The following is a 19579-nucleotide window of genomic DNA, read 5'->3' as shown; positions in this document are numbered from 1 at the left end:
GTATATCCGTTATTTCCGACTATTGGACCAACAGAAGAGAGCGATGTATGTAATGGGCTAAATTTGAAATTTGAAATTCGAATAGAGCCGGCTGAACAATATGTATGGCCCACGGGTCCCACTCCTCCACGTCAGCAACCCCACACTGTCGTTGAAGGACACTTGTCAAAACCAGACAACCTTATAAACGCGCTTCTTCCTCATTTTATGTTTCATTCAAACTCAGAGAGCAGTTACAAGAAACACAACCTCCCTCACATCAATAGATTCTGTTCTACTCAGAAACAGAAGAAAATGGACGAAGTCGTTAAGGAACACTCTTCTTCTGGTACACACTATTTCTCTCTCTTTGTTTATCGAGAATACAAAATGTCAGTAAAATCATGATATGTGTTATATTTAACAATTTTTTATAAAAACATTTCTAAAACTAAACAGAATAGTAGACATGTCGTATTTTTTATTGGTCGGAGGAGATAAGTTATCTCATGGCCTAAGCATATACTTTATTCTGTTATTATATTATATGCATTGTTGCATAGTGTTAGTTTAGTTTATAACAATTGATAATTTACGTTGCTCAGGAAATTCTGCTAAACCCAAGCTTCTGAGATATGCGTTGCGTTCCTCAACAAAATCAAAGGTGCAAAACTTAGATGCACCGAATTCTTCTCAATCTAACAGGTTAAAGTCCTTCCTTACATTTTCTTCGGGTTTTGGAACTGTTATTACATTCATTTATGTATTAGTATTAGTTAATTTGATTATGCTTGGTTTTATTTCATCATCCGGATATAAATAGGTAATTAATGTAAGAGAAAATGGACTAACCCGATATGTAAGGTAATTTTGGAATTTTGGCCTTGTTAGTTTTACTTTTTCATGGATGGGATTCATAGCACAAATTAGGAATATTAACAATTTGTCATCTTTCAAACTCAATGATCTGTTTGCAAGTTGAGTATTGGATGACAAAGAAGGGAAATGAAAGACAGAGGGATAACTCTGAAATCGTTTTTTTTTTATTCTCCCTCCAAAATTCAACTCGTAAACGGACCTTAAATATTTGTGTGACTATTGTCTATAAACTAGCACTTCAACATTAACCACTCTCCTTACTTGCTTTGCTGTTTGCACTGTCTCATCCTTAGTCAACATGAAATTTTTGACCTTTTGTAATTATAGTATCAATTTGAAGTTATCAGATCACAAATTTTAAAAATCTGATCTTCATTTTCAGAGGGAGAACTCCTCCAAGTTCTGTAAGTAAAAGTGTAGGTGTTCTTGATTTCTCTGGCAAGGACAAGTCCCGTAGTGCGAAACCGCCACGAAGATACTCCATTCCAAGCCCAAAGCTGGTTGGAAACAATACCCCAAATTCAGAGACAAGAGCAAAGAGATCTGCTAATGGCAAAGGACCTCAAAGCAGGAACCAAACACCCATTTCTGACATCTCTAGAACCTCAACTAGAGTGAGGTTCAATCTCCTGTCTTCGGCTTCATATTGGTTAAACCAGATCAAGCTTTCTGAATCTGCTGCCAAGCACTCAATTTCTCTTGGATTCTTCAAACTAGCTTTGGAAGCAGGATGTGAGGTACCACTATATATCAATACCAGAACCACCCAGCTTGATTAAGAAATTATTAATCTATTAATAAAAGGGTTTGAATATTAACTGCACATTTTTGGGCATGGGGATTCTAAATGCATGCAGAAATCAAATTTAATTTTCTTGACTAGTAAGAATGAGAAATGAACCAAGGGTGGTAAAGTTGATGATGTTATCACTATGAGTCCTCCTACTAGTCTTTCTACACAAGAAAGTGATATATGTCACTTGTAAACCAATATTAATAACTAAAGTATCAGTTTGTGACATATGTCACTTTCTCGTGGATATGAGGATGAGTATGATGATTTAATAGGAGAATATATCATTTTCCTATTGCTATATACACCCATCAAATCTTTTTTTTTTGTTTGCATGTTTCAATTCTGTAGCATTTAATTTTTCTAGTTTAAATGGTTCTACTTAGTCACTAGCCAACGTTTTTTGGATTGGAGCAATTAGCTCTATCTTGTTCTTATTTGTTTTGCCCATTGACCAAACTTATGTTTTTTCATGATTTTCTTTGTTGCATATGAACCTTAGCCTTTCCAGAAAATGAAAGACGAACTGAAATCATATGTGCATAGAAATCAGCTTGCTGCTGAACTTGGAGAACAAGTGAGAGAATTGTTTGAACGCTATAATATTGTGGAAAATCCAGAGCAGCCACAGGTCTCCGAAACTATTTCACAAGTGCCAGAAGATAGTAATCGATCCTCTGATGATGAAGTACACTGCTCCTCTCCTTCTACCAAGGGTACCCGAAATCTGAAACCCAAGTCGTTAAACACTGCTGATTGCACTAAACAAACTCCTGTTACAACAGAGTCAACCAAGAAGGAGGCTTATCAAAAGAAGAAACAGAGTCAATCCAGTTTGAGAGAAAAACTCAGAATGAAGTCTGCAAATTCAAGACCTGCTTTTGATAGCGGGAATCGCAGGACAATTAAAAAACCAGAGAAGGCAACTAAGCTCGAAAGTAATAAGAAGAGTGAAGTGAAGAAGCAGGGAAACAAATCTGTAGAATGTAAGAGTGCAACAATATCTCTTATATGGTACTAATGATATTATTTCAGTCTAGTTATTCTAACCCTTTTATGATTGTTTTTGGCTCTCACAGTTCCACTTAGCCCTTCATCCGCTGAAGACAATGCACCAGGGAACAAAGAAAATATGGTAAGTGTTATATTATATGACAGTTTATACAAAGTTGGTAGAAGATTTAACAAAAAAAAGGCCTGAGATATTGCTCTTTTCTTGTAGGACGTTGTGACCACTGATGCCATGACAGAAGTTGTGTAAACAAAGCTTTTTGAGCTTGCATTTTCTGTTTTTATGAATTCTTATCATTTTGCTTGTGTTCTAATATACAGTTGTCAATCAACCCAGGTTGTTAACATTTTACTTGTATTCTCATTTTGCTTGTCTTCTCATATAATGATTTTATAATATTGAATTATTATTTATGAAGGCAATAGATTTCATTCATTCGAATCTCAATCTCATTTCTGATGTTTTTATGTGAACTTGGATGGTACATAGAACTTGAATGTTAAAAAAATTCGAATTTACAGCTACACGAAGCTAGCAAAAATTGAATTCCCTAAATGATAAGATGATAACAATTCCTAAATGATTTCAAAAAAGATTTTAAAATTTACAGTATCAATAAAATATTTAAAATTTACAGTGTATCAATAAAGTTTACAGTCAAGAAGCATCAATCAATAAAATATTTAAAAGTATAATGCAATGATAAAGTAACATTTTTACAACTTTAAAATTCAAATTGGAGTATTAAATCATGTAAAATATCTAATAAAAGTGAAATTTTGAGAAAAATATATGGACACAATTATGAAAAACATCAGTTGAAAAAATCATTATCAAATGGAATAAATAACTAGAATATGGCCCATTAATATATATTCAACTTTAACCTTGTGACAACTTAAATGTTTAAGTAATTGTAAATAAGATTATAAAATCAGCAAGTTATAATCGAATTTAATAATATAAAAATCTACATATCATTTTGAAAGAAAAAAAAAAGAGATGTGAGGATTCATACTCATGATATGTGTCACGTGCAGAAACTTCAAGGTCACTACATCATAATTGAAGGTTGAAACAAGCATCATACGGGCACAAAACCAAACAAAACATACATGAATTGATTCAGAAATCGAAAGCTACTTCCGATAAGTTCTTGTTATCATAACCAATTCAGAAAACTAGAACTGCCTTTTTGTGTTTTGACAACAGAATTGACACAGAATTTTATATTACATGAATTGACAGGCACCATGCAAAACTACAATGAAATCAATACCAACATTCAAAACAGCAAGAAATACGACATAAAATTTGATAATTTTTGCAGTTTGCACAATGATCCTTAAGGCATCAATGCAGCCTATCCATGCCTTAGTCAGCTGTCCAACTCTGCTCCACGATTTCCCTCACCCTTCGATTGTAATCACGCTTGTTCTCACTAAACATTCGAGCTGCTTCTGAGTTTGCAGGAGAATTTGGGTTGGGATCACAAAGCAAAGACTGCCAACAATGAACAATAACGTTTCAGAAAATAATTATAAGCAGGGATAAATCAATTAAAAGATTTGCATTAAGAGTGCTCTATTTCAATATGCGGAAAACTTCTGAAAACAAACCGGGGATGCCAAAGAATATAATTGGGAAGATGGCCCTATGGTCATGCACAAAAAATGCATTATTTATCAGCCACCCTAGCAGCTGAGAAATTACAGGTCATATCAGAGCGGCAAAATCAACACCAAACATTTTCACAACCATAGTAAATGTTGACTGGCACAGATGCCACAAGGCATACTCTCACTCAGCAACACTGAAGCACGATGCATTTTATTTACAAATGCATGGTGCATATGAAATTAAAGATAGTAAATATGCTAGATTCAAAATAACATCAGTAGACAAGCAAACAATTGGTATAGTGCCAATGATGGCCTTGTGGCGTAGTGGCAGACAATTCTCTTGGAAGCAATTCATGACATGTTCAATTCCGGATTCCCATTTCCTCATCAAGTCTTAGGACCTCCCTTGTGTGTGTGAGGTGGGGGCGAATTCAACAAACTTCTCTATTCCATTAAGAAAGAGAAGTCTACAGAAAAGGTGGATCCAGTATCCTCTTAAAGCGACAAAGGACACTATATATATGCAAGAAAGAAGAGTGAATATAAATCATATCAAAACATACATGCAATCTCATTGCACATCAGACCTACAAACACCCAAGAAAGTCCCATAAGGAAGCTAAGAAAACAAGTCCGTTACACAGAAGAAGTTAAGAAATTTAAAGGCTTAAAATTCAAGAATTACAGTGCAGTCATCTGCTAGTCAATAAGATCAGACTTTCCCTAGGATATGACAGGACTGAGACAAGATTAGGATCACTAAAGACTGAGTGTTAGTAAAGCAAACAAGTGCCCTTGAGTTTTGCAAAGAGAACAAGAACATAACAATTTCTTAAGAATTGAAGTTCAGAATAGTGTCCCCAAACATAATCAAAAAACAAAGACGAATCAGAGAAAGCAACCTGAAAGGTCAATAAGTGAGTCATCAAACAGAAAGGGACATGTTGCAATGAAGGGTAAAGCCTTAACTAGATACTCATCTAATTGTTGACATGTTGCAATGATGGGTAAAGCCTTAACTAGATAGTCATCTAATTGTTGAATAGACAAAAGGGCACAAGAAATGTGCAAAGCCACTGATGAATTTGTGCGAAGCAGTTTTCACAGATCCACAAGTAAATATAATGATACAGAAAGGAGTGCAAGTTTTTTGTTAAACAAAGCTTCAAGACATTGGGTTAATGATGTACAGCGTATGTGCTAGCTTTCTTCTTTTTGCAAATATACAACACATTAAAAGACTACGAAATCAAAATATTATAGACTATACTTTAGTATATGATACCTGGATAGATGTGAGTATAGCCGCTACATCATATATAGGACTCCACTGATTTTGTAATATATCCAAACAAATACTTCCATCAGCATAAACTGCCAGAGTAAGAAAATAAAATTAGTAGCTACATAATTAAAGTTATGGATAGGAAGGTTTGATAATTTCCACCGAAAACTTACTGTTTGGGTGAAACATCCGAGATACAAATCGGACAGTCGGTGGCTTGTTTGGATAATCCTCAGAAAATTGGAGGGTTAACTTAAACGTTCCTGAATAACTCAAAATATGTAGACATGTAGTTTAAATATACGCAATATCATGCAATTATATGCAGAGACAGAAAACATGACATCCAACTATAGACTTTAAAGACTAGCTTGACCATGAGTACCCAATTTTTGTTTAAATTTGGAAACTAGAGCACAACATGGCTACATGAGGAAAAATAATTTAACCTAAAAGTTGAGCCCAGAGGTTGTAAGTTCAATCTATAACAGGCACATCATGGAAGTGTCAATAAGACAATATAAATAGGCAAGAGTTAGAACTAAGAAGAATGGGAAACCGGAAACGAAAGATAGAAAGAAAACCATCAAATGCCAACAACGCACATGGCAATATCTACATGCCAGGGCTATGAGCTTCACAAAATCTTTTAGTGGATGGAAAGGGTGATATGAGATTCTTCACAAATTATTCCAACATAGTCCATAAAGCAAGTTCATCTAAAATAACCAAATCATTGAAATTGTAATATTGTATACAAAGCACAAAATGGCAAAATAAACTAGTTGATAATGTAAAAAAAATGTTTTCAGATAGGAGCTATGATTAAAGGACCAACTCACCTCCATCCCACGGAGTATCATCCGGACTGCAATCAAAAGCAGACAACAAAGCAGAAATCACTTATCCATCCAATAATACATAAACAAATTGGAAAATAAAAGAAAGTGACTATATTACACAAGTAAACACAAGGTGGATCTTAATCGAATTCGGATTCAACTCACCCGAATATGACAGCATTCCACAGCATTATGTTGTTATCCTGCGGGGCGCCACTGATCCCCGCAGGTGGGTCTTGTTGCAACCTCTTGAAATCCCTCATGAGCCTCTTCCTAGCAGGAGTTGACATCACTAGCTTCTAAAACCTAGAAAATCCAACATTCATATAAAGGAAAAAGTAAAGAACTCAACTTTAATGCATAATAAAGACAGATCCAATCAAAATGAAAGAGAAAGACTCAAATTCCACTTGAAGATAATCATAATTCATGTTTCTTATCAACATATACCTAACATATCATGTGGAGAAAAACGATAGAAACATAATTGCCCACTAATCACAAAGTAGAGCTACATACGCAGAAGAACATAAAAAACCCTAAAAATAAAATTTTTCTTCAAAATAAAAAAAGAATAAAAACATATAGATCCACCCTCAAGATCAAGCATAATCATTGTCCATGAAATAAAAAATGAAAAAAAGAGAACAAAATGAAAAAGATTGAAATGAAAAAGAGTGATGAACCAGAATGAAGTAGATGGATTGAAAATGGGAGAAGGGTCCGATTGAAAGAAGAAAGGAGAAAAAGGAAGATGATTGATTCAATGGGATTTGCGTTGAGACATCGAATTCCAATAGAAACGGGTGGTTCTCTATTATTTCTTCCTTTTGCGATTTTGGGATATCTTTATCTAAAACTTTTCTTACAAGAAAAAATAGTGCTATACAATGTATCTTCTTTTGCAATTTTTTTATTTACCATCATATTCTCAAAGGTAATTCTGCCGAGCCGATAACATCTATAGTTATGTAGGGCTAAGTGAATATTTTTTTTTATTTACAAGATTTATAATCAAACATGTACCACTTAAACCAATGTATGTTGGTTTTTCTTTTACATTTTTAATAAATGTATAAATTACTCAATATATTTAAAGGAAATAAATGTATGAATTAATAGTATAATAAATTTTTATATTGTTATCCTATTTAATAATCAACTTTTAAATGAATGCTATAAGAATATATAAAAATTAACACTAACAACACATGAATTATACTCTGTTTCAATTTGAAATAGTTCATTATACAATTTTCTTAACTTGTGGAATCTTAATCTTAAAATACATAGATTTAGTGTTTAATTTTAACTTGTGGAATCTTAATCTTAAAATACATAGATTTAGTCTTAAAAGAAGGAGTGTTGGCTTTTAACTTTAGTTTACAATAATTTCAAATTATTTTTTGAGAAAAAATGCAATCTCTAACAGTGTATGAATTATATTGACTGTCACAATATCATCCACAATTTATATTCAATCAACATTGAGTTTTTAAAAAGTAATTAAAATGAATGATAGATAATGTCATGATTGTATATAAGTCTTTACACTAAAGTTGCATAATACTATACTCTTATTTCTTTTACATTTGGGTAAGTATTTTGTTGTTTTTGTATTAAAAAATAGGGGCATAATTGTAAAATGACCAATTGGTTGATATATGGGCTATTTTATTTTCTAGGCTTAGGCCCGTAAAGCCCATTCACATGCAAATGTGGACAGTAGTATTCCTTGGGCCTCACATAATACCCAAGCCCGATTGGAATAGCACTTCAACACGGTGCGTTTTAAGGGTTTAAAGTTTCATTATCACTTTCACTTCTCATACCTATTCAAACTACTTCACAATCCTCGGCGGCGACACCATCATTCAAGGTACGGCCTCACCGCTTTTCCACCGTTATCAACAATATTGTTTAACTTAGTTCCCGTTTCATGTGATTTTTAAATTCACTCCTTTTGGCACAATTTTTTGTTGTTATTATTGGCTTTGTGGATTTATTTTTGAACTTTTATGGGTTTTTTGTTGTGTGAATGTGTTTTCTAAAGATATTTGCTATTAGGTTATCATTGTTCCTTTTTTATGAGCTTTTCTCACCTGAATTAATGAGTGAAGTGAAAAGTGAGTAACTATTGTTAATTAGTTCATTTTTTGCAGATAACTGAAATGAAATATCATTAGTATAAGGTTCTTATTTATAAAGCTTATGGCTCTACTTGTTTTGCAGATATCTTTATTATAATCTAAATAATGACTTTGCTGCAAGTTATTAAGGAGGCACAGAATTCTGTGAATCCAAAATCAGTTGATTTACCACTAGACTACCCAATTGTTTTGAACCCAGATAATGTTATACCTAATTTGAAGTCAGAACTCGAAGACTCGTCTGAATCATCTCTTGTAAAACCCCTCGTTGGATGGCAAATTTCACCAACAGATGCTGAAATCAATGACCTTGGCAAAAAGTTCTTTAAAGAGCTCAAGACAATTCTCAATAAAGCTAATGCTTTGGAAAAGGGCAAGTTTGTTGGTAAATTGAATACCTATCTAGAAAGCGTTAGGGACAAAGTTGGGGCTGTGATTGAGATTGATTCAGATTATAGTGGTTATAGCAGGGTTTTGATCGAAAAACTTGGACTTTTCATTGGTAAAGACGTCGCTGGTCTGGTTTTGGATGGGTGTATTTCTTTGGAGATTTGGGACCTTGTTGAGGCTTTGATTGTTAATGGCATGATAGGTCATTCATGTTATTCGAGCATGGTTACTAGGTTGATGGAAAAAAAGAGGTCTGACTTGCTTTGTTTATGTATTAAGCATGCTATCGATCTTGGCTCATCTGAAATACTGAGCATTTTGAGGTATTTTCTATCTCCATCTAAAGATGCTTATAGTACTATGACAACTGTGAGGAACGATTGGGAGAAGCAAGCACTCTTAGCCATGTTGAAAGCAACTGATAGCAACCTCAAGCATAAGGATTTGCTTATCGCAAAGAAGGCTTCCATTTTGTTTACCATAGCATACGATGGTTTCTCTACGCCTGAGCTTTGTTTGCATTATCTGATTGCATCACCGAACATCAATGATGTGTTGCTATCCCCATCATTCAGCAAGTTGAAGGGCAAAGAGTTGGTTAAGTTGATTCGCTACTTAGCGAAGTGGTTGAAGAAATATGAGAGGTTTCCTCAAGCGGGTCCATCTCCAAAAGCATCAGCAGTTTTGGGTTTGAAGGCTTGTGATTGGGTTCCTAAACTTGAAGATGTGGTGAAATGTCTTGGGTTGGTGCTCGATGAGAATTTTTCTTCATTGGTGTTACATCCAGAGTTTCATGAAGAGCTGAGACAAATTGAAGGATTGGTTAGTTCTTTATCTGCTGAAGCCAAACTTTGTTGCTTGATGGCAGATGTAGTAGACAAACTAAGGACTGAAGTAAAAGCCTAAAGGTAGAAATAAGTTAAACTATTTTCTTTATTGGTTTTAATGTGTTTATCATTTTTGGTAATGATGTACTTTGCATTGACATGATCAAAGAGCTTATCCTTTACTGTCCCAATTATTTAGGATTTACATGTAATATGGGTTGGTGCCTCTATGCACTCCAACAAATCAAGGGTGGATACATCCTTACTTAGAGGTTCCTGATTTTGCGGTAGAATATTTTAATATTGAAATCTGCTTTTTGTTTTTGTTTTGTTTTCACCATTGTATGCCTTGCTTTTATTCTGTTTCAATTACTTTAGTATTGATTTTTCTAAGAGTAGATATGCAATCAATTTAACATTGAGAAAATGATGTATCCACTGTCATTGCGTTATCAACGTTCATATTCAATCATCGTTGACTTTTAATATAGTAATACACATGGTATTTTCTGTATATAAATTATTATATTGACAAATACATAAATAATATATTATTAGTAATCTGGTCTTAATTATTAAAATAATGAAGTGATTTAAAATTTATACTCCAATTGGTGGGTTTGCATAGCGGACTCTATGGGGATATGAGCAAGAAGGAAAGGCTTTACCTCACTGGTAACAATTCTGCTGCTAGACTTATTAGCAGTATTCATGATTTGCTTGAGCTGTGTTGGGAGAGTTTTATTTTTCAAAGTGGTGAAAAAGGGTTTCTACCCCAAGACTTGTATACATCATTGATTTGTTAATTACCATTGACTCTCAAATAAAAGTAATACAAATCAACGGTGGATATGTGTTGATAGTGTATATTATTAAAAATAATTGACTGATGATAATCATAATACTCACTATTCCACATCCTTCAAAATAATTATATTGTCTATCCATTCAAACATGAATAATAAAACATCAAATTTATGGATGAGGTTATGGTCAGTTGTTAATATCTATTCACACTATCACAAATCAAAAAATTATAATTGCATACATTATAATAGGCTCAGCTTAATTTATTATACATTTTTATATCTTAATCTTTTAATAGTATTTTTTTAAGTTAACGAGTTATTAAAGAGCATTTTTGGTTAGGAAAAAAATGTAGCATTTGAAAAAGAGACATTTTCCTTCTGGATTTGGATAGGTAGTTTCTATCGTTCACAGTTTAAGAGAGAAACAATTTTGCTGACTTCCTCAGTAAGCATTGTGCCATGAATACTCACGAGTTGTATCTTTGATTTTCCCAAATATGAGATCTCCATCTTGTTGTTGCTGATATTTTCTTTGTAAGGCGTTAGTACCCTTTTTTCCCAAATAATTCTTATTACATTTTTTGGTTCTATGGAGAGGTTAAACTCCAAGGAAACTAGACTAAAACGTATACATTCTCTTGTAAAGTTACATAAAAGCAAATTCCGACATCAAGTTGGAGGAAACTCTATCAGATAAGTTCTCACTTTTAGATTATGAAACATATTTGTCATGAAACTATCACCTAGTTCACTTCTCTACGAACATGAACACATCAAATTATCTAACCTATTCTTGGGGTGGTTCTAATAACTTTCATCAAAGATGCATAAGGATAATATTAACCACAATCATTACTAATATGTCATTTGTGAATCATTACTAATATGTCATTTGTGGATCATAATTTCAAATAATAAATAAAGTCAATTAGGGATATGTCCAAATGTACCATTTAAATGTTGAATTATAAAAAATATACAAAAAGTTTTGAACTTTTGTTTGGGTGCAACTTCATGGTGATTTAAAATGTAAAAAAAATGAATTGCAACGTAAATTTTAGAGTCCTTTTCAGTTTAAAATTTAAGAATTTAGTATGTTGTTGGGTCATTTTTTGGAAATTTCCCTAAATAAAGTTTAGGGCCTCATTGACACATTTTGTGGACTGTGGCTATTCATTCTGCCAGGGGGCTTTCTCTGGTTCACTTTGTCCGAAATAAGGGTGTACATTTGCTTCTTATAATGAGTGTTACTTCATGTGTTGTAACATTATAATTAGTTGAAAAATGTATATCTAAATTAAAATTTGATTTTAAGCATTTTTCTGTCTAATCGTAACTTATAGCATATAGAGTGACATTAATAATAGATAAACTTTGAAATTAATTAACTATAATACATGCTAATATTTTAATAAGTAATGTATAGTGTACTTATGATATTATTAACACTCACTAATCAACTTTTTCAGCTGCCAAACAATAAAACCCAGGTTGATTCTGCTTAAGCAAGGTTTCTGGTTCGAATCTTGTTGATGAAAAAAATGTTCGCTGGAAAGATTAGTCTCACGTAGATGTTACCGACTCGGATATGATTGCTTCTAGAAAAGAAAAAAAAAAACGCATTACCTGTTGTTTGCAGTTCCCCCTCAGAGGACTCATCCTCAACCTTGTTGGTGTAGGTTAGAAAATTTGGTGTTATTGAATAGTTAACGCTTCTCTGTGTGTGTGTGCATCTACAATAAGTGTATCTTCTTAGTTGAGAGTGCAATTGATAATGGATCATAATCATAATCATCATAATCATCATCATCATCCTTATCATGGTGAATGGCGCCATCCTCGACCATCCCAATTTCAATTCCATGATTTATGTCCTTCTTGCTCTTTCTCTCATTTCCCTTTTTGTCCTCCTCCTCCTCTTCCTCCTCCACAACCACCACAACCACCACCACCACCGCCGCCTCCCTATTACCATCACCATCCGCCACTGTCTCCTCATCCTTATCCCCTCACTAACCCTAATTACCCTAACCTTGCTGCCAGCGACGGAGGCAGAAACTCGAACAAGAGACTCCGCATCGCCGAGGAGGAGGAGGAGGAGGAGAATGAGCGTAGAAGATTGAAGCTGATTCGCGATCACGGTGTTGCTGTACCTAATTTGAATTCGCCTTATCAATATTTACCGTCACGTCCTTCTAATGGATTTCATTCTAATCTCGATCCTTCTTCTTCATTCTTCATTACTTCTCCTCCTCTTCCATCTCAACCGCAACCGCAACCTCCTCCTCCGCCGCCACCATCTCATTCTTCTCAATTCAAATCTTCTTCTCTTTTTCAACTTCCTCCTACTTCATCTCCTCTCCCTCCTCCTCCTCCTCCTCCGTCATCGTATTCACAATCTCGCACTTATTTTCACGCTAATCCATCTCCACCTTCTCAATTTCACACCCACAACCAGGTATCCTTTTTCTATACTCCTTTTTCAGTTCTCTTTCCAATTTTCACTAACTCTTTATCTGTTCTTAGCATTTTCAGCAACAACACTCTAAGCATCATTACTCGCCAGATGCTCCTCAATCCTTTTCACTCAACAAAGTGCCTCCTCAGAAACCTAGATTTATGGATGCTTCACAACTATTTCGCCATCCGCATCGCACTTCCCGTCCTGATCATTTTGTTATTATCCTTCGTGGCCTTCCAGGTTCATTTCTTTTGCTGTTTGCTCCGATTTATACATTCTCCGGATTTGTCTAATGCTATTTGTTGTTGTTGTTGTTGTTGTTGTTCTTGTTGATACACGCTCTACATTTACTCTAATAAATAAGCACTTTGTTTTCTGTTTTATTGGATTATGAACACATTTTTGTGCTTATTTTGTTTGCAACATCACTTCTTGACTATTTTACATGTGGTGTCAAATCATTATTTCCTTGTGTTAAGACCTTTGCTCCATGTTTGTGTTCTTTTCAGGTAGTGGTAAGAGTTACTTAGCAAAGATGTTGCGTGATATTGAGGTTGAAAATGGCGTTGATGCTCCTCGAATTCATTCTTTGGATGATTATTTCATGACCGAGGTTGAAAAGGTTCATGACTAAAGATAGATTCTAGTATTTTATTGTTGGCTAAGCATTCTTATCCTGTCCTATATACAGTTTTGATTAGTTATTTATGTTCTGGAGGGTGTTGTATTAATAATTGTATTTTCTGTTCATAAGGTTGACGAAAATGACGCATCAAAATCTTCAAAGTCAGGCAGAAACAAGAAGCCTGCAACAAAGAAGGTCATGGAGTATTGTTATGAACCTGAAATGGAGGAGGTAGCTGTTGCATTTATTTAGCTGTCTATTTTTGCCATTTGTTATTTCATTAAGATTTGTATTAGAGAGGGAGCATTACAGGATTGAATTTGCCAAGTTCATTGTTTTTCTTAGGATTTATGGATTTATTTTTAATAAAGATTGGAGCGAGGGAAAACTTCATATTAACTTGGAGTACTTTCTTTACATTTGGATGTACTTTAAGAAGGGTTGGGACATAGGGAAGCTTGACAGCAGAACCAAATTTGTGCAATCGGGGAGTGGGCTTGCATGTAGTATGGTTGCAAGATGGGAATTAGGTCATGGCAATCTAGTTGCAGAGAGTTGCTTGTCTTCTAATCTTCTATAAATATGTTTGTTCACGAGAATTAGAAATAGCGGAAAATATCAATGTTCTATGCTCTAGTAAGTTCTACTCTTGTTTGTAATATGATTTTGCTTGAAGTTATCTTCAAATACAACTTTCCTTATTGTACTTATTTACCAGGCTGCTTATGTTGCTTTCTTTCCTCCATGTCAGGCGTATCGGTCAAGCATGTTGAAATCATTCAAGAAAACTGTCGAGGAGGGAGTTTTCACCTTCATTATTGGTATGCATCACAAAAGCATGACAGCTAAATTACTCTTAGAACATATGATTTACAATTAGGGTATTAACTTAGTCTGAGGTCATAGTTTTGCTCTGGATGGGAAATTTTGATTTATGTCATTAGTTCATAGTGATTTCAGTGACGTTGTCTTTGTTTATTTCTTGTTAATAGCATTGTACTGAACACTCAGTCATATACTTATTCTTCTTTGATAGATGTGTTTATGTGAAATTACCTAAATCATTGTTCATTCAGGAAATCAAAAGAAAAAATAAATTGTATACTTAGGTCAATTGAAAAAGCTTAATTATAGAAATCAGGGGAATTGGTTGAGGGCTCTATGATGGCCTGTTATAAGATTTAATTAAAGTTCAATGATGTAGTTTCGTTTTAGATTAAGTGGTGATGCAGTGCCCATGCACTGCCTATTTGTTAACTAACTACAGATGCAGTTTTGTTCGGCAATTGACCCTTTTCTTGGTGGTATTTGTGCCTCGTCTTAGTGGATGACCGCAATCTGCGGGTAGCTGATTTTGCTCAATTTTGGGCAACTGCAAAGGTATACCCTTAATTCTTTCTTTCTCGCAACCTCTGCCATGTGTGGTCAAGACGACTCACAATATCTTTGTACTACTGTCTCCACCTTCCCTCAGAAATAGGTGCAGCTATAGGTTTCAAGTGTCTTATGCTTACCTAGTTTAAAATCATGATTTTATATGGAAAGAGAGTGAGCAAAAGATGGAGGGGAAGGGATAATTTAGCCTTGCTATTAACTATTGTAAATAACCAAGCTGAACCATGGGATGTCCTCTATATTTTCTTATGCTGCCTAGTTGTTTGTCTTGTTTAATTTGAGACATTGTATAACCCATGTTATGCATAATATCAAAGTAAAAAAAAGGGCGGCCATTGCACGAGACTCCCACTTAGTGGGATCTGTGAATCGTAAATGTATAGCCTTACCTTGCAAGCGAAGAGGCTGTTTGCAGATGCATAATATCAAAAGGTTTACTTTAAATGGGGAGTTATGGCTACTTCATGTACCATTTGCTTTATGTGAAATGAGCTGTTGCATGCATGAATACCAATGTACTCCACTGTTATAATGATTCTGTGAATTAAGGAGCACATTCATGAGATCTGTTTGTTAAATATATTTCCTTTGCTCATCGTTTTTCATCTTAATTTCAGAGATCGGGGTACGAAGTTTACATTTTAGAAGCTACTTACAAAGATCCTGTGGTATATCTACTTGTTCTTTCTATTGAATACATTGAATATCAATTTGCTTTTCTTATAGCCTTAGAACTCACTGATGGTTAGTATTGTTCCTTGCTTACAAAAGTGATTGTCTTTCTTAATTGGTAATCCAATACATTCTATTGCATGTTAATAATTGTTCGGTTATTTAAAGATGATAGAGAACTTCATCTTTCTTTCCTGTTGTCTTTCAGAATAAGATTAGCTCTTTGGATATTGGGTTTTAAGTTTTTGTTTGTTTTGGTGCTGATTGACGATTGAGTCCTCGTATCTGAGCAAATGTTCTTTTAATGTTCTGTGGATTTAATATTTTACTTTAATCAGGGTTGCGCGGCCAGGAATGTCCATGGGTTTACACAAGAAGACATAGAAAAAATGGCTGGGCAATGGGAAGAAGCTCCATCCTTGTATTTGCAACTTGATGCGAAGGTTTGCTATAAATTTGGTATTATTTGGGTAGAAGTGTTGTCATTATTAGGCTATAATATAAGTGTAACTTCCATTTGTATAGTAATGGCTTCTTATTTGTGTCTTTTCTACTGACTTGACCAGTCATTATTTCATGGCGATGATTTAAAGGAAAGCAGAATCCAGGAGGTAATTGTGACTTTGCATATATTATCTTTGGAGCTTCTATGTGCAATTTGAGTGTTACAACCCGCTTTTACATATTCTTTTTGGAGGTTTTACCGAAAAATGCAAGAAAGTTGTACAACCTTCCTGTATATAAAAAATAGCAACCCCCTTGTAGCAGCCTTGGTCAGAAACCAACTACAAACAGTAAACACAATACTATAGAGTTGTCTTTGGGGATTTGGAATTGTGGACATTATGCTATAACCAAATACAACAGTTTGCTGCATAAACTTCCCATGGCCATCAAATTTTTAGTATTTTTTGCTATCCAAAACCTTGTTTCAAGAAAATCTGTTTCAAAATGTAAGGGTAGACCCAATACCAAGATTTCCAAAATAAAAGAAAATATATTATATTGACCCAACAATGCTAAAATAAATGAGCTGTGATAGTCACACAAGGGTAAAGAGCTGTGAGGCTTATAGATCAACAACATATCATTTTTAAATGGTTTAAGTACCTTAGAGACTGGCTTCATATGACATATATTCCAGGTAGACATGGATATGGAAGATGATCTTGATGATGCTTTACCTGCAGTCGAAGGAAGAGAAGCTGAGAAAGTTGTTTACCCTCCTATCAGGGTTGATGCAAGTAGTATGCTTTAACCCATTTCTCTTTCTATGGCTATGTTTTACCAATGCTGTTAATCTTTATTTTTTCCGGATGCATCTGATAGCTGATGTTTACTTTCTTCACTTTGCACCCTTACTGTTGGTATGGGATCTTCTAAGGATCCTGAATATGTAAATCATCTGAATCTGTGTTCCATATTTCTGCTCAATATAATTAATGTCAACCATGATGTAGTTTCGTATGTTTTTCAATACTATGTGTAATTGTCTCCATTTGTCCTTGTACTTTGTTAAAAGGTTTAAAAAAACTAACCTCTCGATTGACGTATTTTTACCAATGTCTATATGAATCTGTGTGATTTCTGGTATTTTACTTCTTTGTGTATCATGTTTCTTCAACGCGATTAGCCCTGTGAAAATTAGGTTCTGTAAAGGATGATGCTGAAGGGGAACATCCAACAGAAGCCAGAGAATTGGGTAAAAGTAAATGGTCTGATGATTTCAGTGAATATGACACTGATCAAACTGAAGGTATGAAGGGCAATATAAATGCTCTTTCTGGGTTAATTCATCATTATGGCAAGGAACGAAAATCTGTACATTGGGGTGATGAGGTATGATATGTATTTGATGCCCTTGTCTGAAAATCTTTGAAGTATCATTTGAAGTATGTTCCAATTTTGTACTTTGGTAGAAAAAATGCATTTTCCTCTTCTTTTTTTGGGTTACGTAGGAGTTCATTAGAGTACAGTCTTGAGTGAATCCATGACATCAGGTACACCGATAAAGAGTGTGGTCTGTCCCATGCGTTCTATCTACTCGTTAGTCTTTGCTTTTTTAATTTCTAATATTATATATATATATATATCAAGGTGGACTTGTTTTCATCCTTTCTTTACTCTTACTTACGTCAAGGCCCTGAAATATAGGAAAAAGGAAATGATTTAAACCAGTGTATTTAGGCGGGACTTAGGACTGTATTTCAACTATTAAGTTTGACGTGTATTGAAACACGGCTAAAAGAAAAACAGCGGTACAACCTGCTTTTGTGGCTCTTTCATTCTATACTCATCTCCTTAAACTCGGCACCTGGGCCCCCTTTCTTTGTAACTATCCTTTCAGGCTGGCCATACTGGGTTTTCAATAGTTGCTGCAAGGAAGGTAAATGCTTTGTCTTTGGTGATTGGACCTGGTGCTGGATACAACCTGGTTAGTTGTTTGACTTCTTGTTTCTTAAATTTCAGTAACAACATTTTTGCAGTTACTGTATTTAGTTGTCCTTTTCTCTTTGTTGTTAGTTCTGATAATAATCTGAACGAGATATTTGGTTTCAAGTTGGCGTACTTTTGTGTGCCATCTTTTTATGAAGTGTTATTTTTCTTGTGTGTATTGATCTTTTTATTTCCCGATTTTTGATCAAGTGGAAGCCTTCATATTTAGACAAGGATGAAAAATCTAATTTACTGATTCACAGAGAAGATACTTTTGTAACACCGTTAATTTTAACGTACAGAAGTCAAATCCATTACCTGAAGAGGAGAGTTCAAGGCGTAATAGTGTGGAGCCGAGAAGGCACAGCGTGTTTCAAGAACAAATACGAGCTGAACATGAATCTTTCAAAGCTGTTTTTGACAAGAGACGACAAAGGATTGGTGGACTTGATGTGGAGGAGGAATGACTCAGAATGTTGGTTCACACCATGTAATTCAGACTCACAGGTTAAATCTATACCTCCTTGTGTTGGGCTAATATGTAAAAGAAGGAGATTGAATTGTTAGGTTGGCTGGAGAAATAAAGTGATCTCTCCAACCTTAATTTGTGAAATGATGTTGTAAAATTTGATTGAAAGATTGATGTTGAATATATGACTATGTTGATGTTTGTTCTTATTTCTTATGCCTGGTATCTTATTTGATATTTATAATAGAATAGTCACTATATTTTTGGAATAATATTGATGTAATGGATACAACTGTAGGATAGGATTGACAACTAACACACATGCTTTAAGAGATATGTGTATCTCAGTTCGTGTATTCTCTTATCTACTAATCTCTCAAACCATGATGAAAAGGAAAGCAAAACAAAAAAGAAGTAAATAAAGGACCACAGAAGCACGAGAACTAAGACTTCGGTTTTGACAATGTGGCTTATTATTGGCACAACCTCTTCTATGCCTAGTGTCATGTGAGCTGTATTCAGCAGGGTCTGTTTACAACACATTTTAGAGGAGTTGATGATAAAAGTCTCTTCATCACTTCGTAGTTAATTAAACACCATTTTAGTGACATGAGTCACTTGGAAAATAAGAATCATTTCTCTTTCTCCTACTTTTGAGTATTATGTCTCATTCAACAATGTGTGGTTGAAAACGTTATAATACTACTTACTAAATATAATTATGGGTACTAGGCATACTAAAAACAAAATATTATTTATTAAGAGTGTAATATCTATATATGGATAATCTAAAGATTAATACATGATCAATGCATTATTTACCATTTATTTGTATTATTTTTATTTAAGGTCAATGATGATTGAAAATGAATGATATAATGATAGGAAAAAAACTCTTACGCTGTCGATGTTTGCAAATTTAAGTTATAGAGT

At 34.3% G+C, this 19579-nt stretch overlaps 4 protein-coding genes across 7 annotated transcripts; 3 read left to right on the top strand and 1 right to left on the bottom strand.

Moving 5' to 3' along the window:
* Nucleotides 193–3007, top strand: LOC109353398. Of its 2 annotated transcripts, none has more exons than XM_019595664.1 (6): nucleotides 193–328; nucleotides 585–684; nucleotides 1241–1595; nucleotides 2154–2637; nucleotides 2731–2786; nucleotides 2874–3007. In XM_019595664.1, exons 1-6 carry the CDS (start codon nucleotides 208–210, stop codon nucleotides 2910–2912), a joined length of 1155 nt encoding a protein of 384 aa, XP_019451209.1. In that variant the 5' UTR covers nucleotides 193–207; the 3' UTR covers nucleotides 2913–3007. The 2 variants fall into 2 exon arrangements, with proteins under 2 accessions (XP_019451209.1, XP_019451201.1); XM_019595656.1 differs by having other exon boundaries at nucleotides 2722–2786.
* Nucleotides 3793–7236, bottom strand: LOC109353391 (ubiquitin-conjugating enzyme E2 2-like). The gene is made up of 6 exons (XM_019595643.1): nucleotides 7099–7236; nucleotides 6578–6718; nucleotides 6413–6438; nucleotides 5744–5833; nucleotides 5571–5659; nucleotides 3793–4166 (listed from the first exon to the last, which is right to left on the bottom strand). The coding sequence occupies exons 2-6, from the start codon at nucleotides 6700–6702 to the stop codon at nucleotides 4038–4040; spliced, it is 459 nt and encodes a 152-aa protein (XP_019451188.1). The 5' UTR covers nucleotides 6703–6718; nucleotides 7099–7236; the 3' UTR covers nucleotides 3793–4037.
* On the top strand, nucleotides 8215–9963 carry LOC109353382. The gene is made up of 2 exons (XM_019595631.1): nucleotides 8215–8291; nucleotides 8645–9963. The coding sequence occupies exon 2, from the start codon at nucleotides 8668–8670 to the stop codon at nucleotides 9856–9858; it is 1191 nt and encodes a 396-aa protein (XP_019451176.1). The 5' UTR covers nucleotides 8215–8291; nucleotides 8645–8667; the 3' UTR covers nucleotides 9859–9963.
* On the top strand, nucleotides 12258–18862 carry LOC109353364 (YLP motif-containing protein 1). 3 transcript variants are annotated; one of them, XM_019595617.1, is made up of 13 exons: nucleotides 12258–13046; nucleotides 13115–13289; nucleotides 13559–13662; nucleotides 13804–13905; nucleotides 14426–14495; nucleotides 14999–15054; nucleotides 15687–15737; nucleotides 16080–16184; nucleotides 16308–16352; nucleotides 16886–16988; nucleotides 17390–17580; nucleotides 18089–18175; nucleotides 18480–18862. In XM_019595617.1, exons 1-13 carry the CDS (start codon nucleotides 12363–12365, stop codon nucleotides 18642–18644), a joined length of 1938 nt encoding a protein of 645 aa, XP_019451162.1. In that variant the 5' UTR covers nucleotides 12258–12362; the 3' UTR covers nucleotides 18645–18862. The 3 variants fall into 3 exon arrangements, with proteins under 3 accessions (XP_019451162.1, XP_019451147.1, XP_019451155.1); XM_019595602.1 differs by having other exon boundaries at nucleotides 12260–13046; nucleotides 13559–13671; XM_019595610.1 differs by having other exon boundaries at nucleotides 12261–13046; nucleotides 13559–13671; nucleotides 16886–16985.

The sequence above is a fragment of the Lupinus angustifolius genome, chromosome LG01, assembly GCF_001865875.1.
Source record: "Lupinus angustifolius cultivar Tanjil chromosome LG01, LupAngTanjil_v1.0, whole genome shotgun sequence".
NCBI lineage: Eukaryota > Viridiplantae > Streptophyta > Magnoliopsida > Fabales > Fabaceae > Lupinus > Lupinus angustifolius.
Note: the sequence above shows the minus strand (reverse complement) of the source record. Positions and strands in the feature narration are given on the sequence as shown.

Bases quoted from the DNA above. Each gene is read 5' to 3' on its own strand.
- LOC109353398 (XM_019595656.1), top strand. From the start codon at position 208: ATGTTTCATTCAAACTCAGAGAGCAGTTACAAGAAACACAACCTCCCT. The intron at 685-1,240 runs GTTAAAGTCCTT...CTTCATTTTCAG, and splicing joins AATTCTTCTCAATCTAACAG to AGGGAGAACTCCTCCAAGTT. The intron at 2,787-2,873 runs GTAAGTGTTATA...CTTTTCTTGTAG, and splicing joins CAGGGAACAAAGAAAATATG to GACGTTGTGACCACTGATGC.
- LOC109353391 (XM_019595643.1), bottom strand. From the start codon at position 6,702: ATGTCAACTCCTGCTAGGAAGAGGCTCATGAGGGATTTCAAGAGGTTG. The intron at 5,834-6,412 runs GTGAGTTGGTCC...TGAGTTATTCAG, and splicing joins TGATACTCCGTGGGATGGAG to GAACGTTTAAGTTAACCCTC. The intron at 4,167-5,570 runs GTATCATATACT...CATTGTTGGCAG, and splicing joins CTATACTCACATCTATCCAG to TCTTTGCTTTGTGATCCCAA.
- LOC109353382 (XM_019595631.1), top strand. From the start codon at position 8,668: ATGACTTTGCTGCAAGTTATTAAGGAGGCACAGAATTCTGTGAATCCA.
- LOC109353364 (XM_019595602.1), top strand. From the start codon at position 12,363: ATGGATCATAATCATAATCATCATAATCATCATCATCATCCTTATCAT. The intron at 13,290-13,558 runs GTTCATTTCTTT...TGTTCTTTTCAG, and splicing joins TATCCTTCGTGGCCTTCCAG to GTAGTGGTAAGAGTTACTTA. The intron at 18,176-18,479 runs GTTAGTTGTTTG...TTTAACGTACAG, and splicing joins CTGGTGCTGGATACAACCTG to AAGTCAAATCCATTACCTGA.